This window comes from Phaeoacremonium minimum, assembly GCF_000392275.1.
Source record: "Phaeoacremonium minimum UCRPA7 unplaced genomic scaffold PA7_03_scaffold_152, whole genome shotgun sequence".
Lineage (NCBI taxonomy): Eukaryota > Fungi > Ascomycota > Sordariomycetes > Togniniales > Togniniaceae > Phaeoacremonium > Phaeoacremonium minimum.
Window position 1 is genome coordinate 28,544 of NW_006921059.1, and position 5,199 is coordinate 33,742.

The 5,199-nt window shown below is 49.1% G+C and overlaps 1 protein-coding gene across 1 annotated transcript; it reads right to left on the reverse strand.

Moving 5' to 3' along the window:
• Positions 1-241: 241 nt before the first annotated feature.
• Positions 242-2,189, reverse strand: UCRPA7_2163 (putative endonuclease exonuclease phosphatase family protein; the record flags this gene model as incomplete). The annotated part of the gene is made up of 4 exons (XM_007914739.1): positions 242-577; positions 649-1,463; positions 1,520-1,850; positions 1,911-2,189. 4 exons carry the CDS (start codon positions 2,187-2,189, stop codon positions 242-244), a joined length of 1,761 nt encoding a protein of 586 aa, XP_007912930.1.
• Positions 2,190-5,199: the final 3,010 nt, after the last annotated feature.

A 5,199-nucleotide genomic window follows, 5' to 3' on the forward strand; every position in this document is an offset into this window, starting at 1 on the left:
AAACGCAAGCAAAAGACCGTGGATGAAGCTTCTGATCAATGGCACGCCATGATTGCGATTGGTTTTTCGCCATGTGAGAGTTGAAGAGATCGACAAGACAGATAAGAGGACTATGTGAGATAGCCTTACGGTTGTTTACACCGGTCATGACAAAGTAGCATGGTAAGTATTGGTTGCCCCTAGAATCAAGTATTTGCATTTTGCTATCGGACACACGAAATATCTGCTTGTATCTCTACAATTATGCACATCCACAAACGTTCAACCTTGCCACACTCGGATCGTGGTCCGAGACAACGTCAGCATACTTTGCCCAGGAGTTGACGTGGATATGCTCATAACCAGCTTTGCTCTCCAGCGCTGGGCTCACATACATATGATCCAATGCTTGTGTGTTCATGTCGTACGTGTATGTATACCTCTCCTCAGCAGGAATCCCCACGACATCGTCAAGATCCTTGAGACCTGATTTCGCAGAGAATACCTCCATGGGCTCCACAAACACAAACTCGTTAAAGTCACCAGCTGCGATAACACGTGCAGCAGAGTCCGCTGCAAGAATTTGCCCGATGAAATCCTGTTTCAATTAGCATCTATTGTACACGTGACATCGCCAGCAGCAAGAAAATGAGGAAAATGTTGACTCACCCCAGTCAGCTCGGCCTGTCTGAGTCGGTTGGCGACCACGCCGTTCACCGGCGGCCTAACGTCTCCATGCAAGCTCGTGCTTCCTCCCTTTGACGACCAGTGAACGTTTACTGTAAAGAATGGCTTCTTTGCTCCTTTGGCCTCCCACATAGCAGCCAGAGGTTTCCTACTGGCGTTCCACGCCGAATCGGAGGGGGCGATTCGTCCAGGGTTATACTTCAATTCCGGACCTGGAAGCACTTCGTTGGCATCGGTGCTTGAGCCAGGGTTCGGTTTCCACAGACTGACCACCTCGGAACGGTAGAGATACGCTTGGCGGATGTTACCACCAGGTGCACCGCCATCCTGGTCATTTACAGGGTCAATGTCGACGAATGAGTAGGTGACATTGCTGAGGGATGCAATTGCTGCCGTCAGCGTGGCGAGCGTCACATTCGCATCCACAACCGCATCATCCGTCTCCCCGTCGTTATCCTGAATTTCTTGAATGAACATAATATCTGGAGTGTTTAGATAGTTTACGATGTGTGCTGCAACCTTGGGTATGTGGGTTGAAGTTGGCGACATGTTTTCTACATTGTAATCGCCAACGGTGATAGCTCGGCAGTTTCTCTGACTCTCAAGTGTCGTGGATGGAGCAGCTGCGGATGCCAGTGTTGTAGGCTTGAGGCTCGTGAGAGGTAGAATGTAGTAGAAACCAAAAGTGTAGGTAACAATACCGCTAAACTCTTCAAGTTGGTCTCCAATCTTGGTGTCTTTAGGGTTGGAGGAGCCATCCAGCGGGTCACCGATTATGATGGCTTCAGGATTTGAGTCTGGATACGAATGAGCAGGTTTATTCTGATACCTTGAGGCATGAGAGATCGCAAACCTTTGTCAGACATTGTGAGACTGCCATGTGCACTACGGCCAGTGACTGGCCAGTCACCAACAACCCAAGTGTCCCCATATGAATTCGGTCTCCCAATAACTGTCGGCTGTTTGACTGTCACTAATTCGCCGCTGAGACTCTCCCAAAAGTCTAAACCATACGTTTCGGGTGCCAGCACGGGGTTAACAGTTGAGATGTTGGCTGCTGCATTGGGCAATGCGTACACATCTCCTCCATCCAGACTGGTGTATTGCACAGTTGGCGGATTCAAAGTATCAACACCAATTACCAAGGGATTCACAGTGTTTCCACTTGACAAGACCTTAACATTCTTGGGAGATCCCAATTCAGTGAGGTAAATATAGGTCGTCGCTGACCTATATTCGCTCACCTTAGCATCGAGAGAAATGATGTCGCCGACCGAGAGGCTGGCACCGACACTGCTACTGTAGACGTAGATAGACTCGGAAGTGCGGACATCATCATCCGGCGTGGTCGACCTGATCCATACGCCACTCGGACCCTTCGCAGTCACTAGTCCAGTAACGTTGGTCAAGGTTTGGCCGGCGTAAGGCGAGAGAAACTTGTTACCATTGATCTCGGCGATGGTTACGGCGTTGACGAACAGCTGCAGTGCCGCAGTGACACCAAGGATAGCGATTGACTTCATCGCAGCACAGCCGTAGTGAAATTGAGAGCCGCGATGACATTCGAGTGCATCACATTGCGTAGGATTGACTGACTTGGCATGCAGTGGTATTTAAATCGCATCTTGCTATGAAATCTGTTTGCACAAGCAGGGCAGGTCGGTGCAACTTTCAGCTAGACCGGATCGCCACAGGGGCTGAATGTGCCTGATCAACCTGGCCTTTCAGACGCCGAAGCTCTGGGCACGTTGTAACGGTGCCGGAGGACCCAAACCGCTTTTGACAGGTGGGCGGCCATGCCAAGCCAGTCCAGCCGCGAACAGGGCCTTAGTCCGCTGGAACAATAAATGCCTATCAACGAATCGCATGTGCCATGTGCTTAGAGATCTAACTATCGTCAATACGCCCGTCCGATTGGCCGACTCAGCGAGATCCGGGAGATGACCTTGAAGAATGAACGAGGGACCTCGGCGAACTGCGATCCCTTGAATTCAACCATGTATACCATACACGACTATGAGTGTTGGGAATTCATTTAGCTTGCCGCCCGAGTCTAGCAAGGTTGAGCCGCTAATTCGCCTTAAACAACTCTTGATATGCACCGAGGTTTCCGAGAGCTCTTAAAAAACAGGGGACCTAGCGCGTTCCCCACAGGAGTCTATGGTATGCTCTCTACTTCGTTTACGTATAGCATAGGCTCTCAGGCGTCTTGTCGCAGACTTGAAAGGTCCAGTATTACAAAGAAATGAAGCAGACAAGCTGGAGATGTTTACGATGGCTTCACTCACAGGACATGGCCCTAGAAGTCAATAGTCGGTTGATAGGACGAGACTCAAGTCTTAAAGCAATCAACTGATATTTACTGTCATGTAACAAGGTGAAATAATTATAGATATGATGCCTCAACAAGATATCCAACTGTGAACTTGGTATGTCTTAATACTGCATCCCACATGATGGTAGAGTACGACTATAAGAGATTAGCCATGGTTTTTGCAGTGTGGATGGCATCATCCTGAGGGAACTTACATCAGCGGAGCTGTGAATATACGGATCCGAAGTGCTCATAACCTCGTCACACACGTACGATGCAGCTGCACGGCCGATTAGACATGTTTTCGCACATTTTGAATATGGGTCAACTTACGAAATCCATTTGATCTTGCTGAAACGTGATCTGAGCACCCATAACCACACGCATCACTCGTAGTTGAGGTTCCACTGTATTGTGTAGCCACCAGCCGTACATATGCAGTGAGCGAGCTATCGACATAATCCGTGTATACCGAGATCTTCCCACTGGGGGAATACCCTGCCATGTCCTGATTCATTACCGCAAGAATTGTCTTCCCTGCTGATTTATAGTTGGCAAAGACAGCCTGTGATCCTAGCATTCCGCCCTCTTCACCGGCGTAGAAGTGAAATTCGAGCGTGTCCTTCGGTTTGAAGCCAGAAGTCGCCAATACTCTCAGAGCCTCAAGAATCACAACTACGCCCGAGCCATTGTCATCGGCACCTGGACCGCGTGCTGTTGACGAGCCTCCTGTCGAATCGAAGTGTGCGCTCACGATGACAAGATTCGTAGTAGTTCCGGGAATTTTGGCAATAATGGATGGCTGGTTGAACGAATGGGTGAATTGCGTAACTGTAATGGCAGAGTTCGACGAAGCAGCACTCTTGACTTGGTTGAAGAGCCAAGTCCCAGCCTCGGTACCATACGTGCTTCGATAGTATCGATTATAAAAGCTGAAAGCACTGTTTCAGCAACTTGTCGGTATGCTATTCAAGCAAGACTCACTCCGTCAGTGTCTTCAACCAACTTTGTTGATTGGCCGTAGATATGCTGGATATCAACGGGCTTGCCTCGGATTGATGCGATAACGTCGTGGGATAAGTTACTGCTCGAGCAGCTAGCGAGTCCTGTTCAGAAGAGGAAGAAAGCTGCTCCAGAACTTCATCGTCCTTGTCTTTGAATCAGCGCTACGCTCTTGTCCGTCATGGGTTTCGCTCACAGTGATGTCGGTTATGTCAATGAAACCAATTCCTTTGGCAACGTAATCTGTGAGTTTCTCTTCTTCTGTGACCCAGGTTCCTGGATCAGTCTCTGATGTCTTGATTAATCTCAAAGAAGTATCCACATTCTCCTGTCCTACGACAGGAGCCGCAAGACCGAGCTGTGAACTTGCCAAAAAAGGCACAAGATATAACGGGAGGCGCATTGCAAGGAATAGTTTAGGAAGTCAGATCGTCAACTCTTCAAGTTTTCTAATCACTGCCAGACAAAGTATATACACCGTTCAAAGTGCGCTATGAACACATTCTTATAATATGATAGTTCTTGGCAATATTTTACCGGGTTTCTAGTTTTCCACTATGAATCGTATCCTGAGCTCACTGGCTTGACCGCATTCCTTAATCGGCAGTTGCGTGCAAAATAAGACCCAGTCAGCGATGTTCAATCCCATCTTTATAAAGGTGTGTGCTGCCGCTGCACGACACCAGACGGCAGAGTGTCCGGGATCAGGCAGGTGCCGATGACCAGGGTGCGTTATCTTTGTATGCCGAGAAGCATGTCCCGTGATGCAACCTCTCGGCCACTGTTTAGCTTCCAGAACCGTGCTAGGTCCGGCAGGTGGCTGTCTTGGCTCCGTGATGTCGTCGATCAGCCGTCGGACCACCCCGCCACAGTTCATGCAGCCAATTGATTGACCTTTTGGCTGCTTCTTAGATTGCAGACGCTTATGCACCACCCGGATTTGTCCTCACGATGGACGCCTGGTCATTTCTTGCTGACATGATTCATTAAAGAAGGCATACTAAGTCAATCTCACCCCATCATTTTGTGACAGCCTTTCCAAGGTCTGCCTCATCCACACTAGGTCGGAGGCTCCGCTCTCCCAAACGTTTATTGTGGTGATAGAAAGGCTCACCCAAGTAGGCCAGTCTTTCGGGAGTTTGAGAATAGCACTCCTTTTCCCTCCCACCATCAATAACACAGCAGCACTGAAGGATTTCCGAAGAAGCCCCCATATT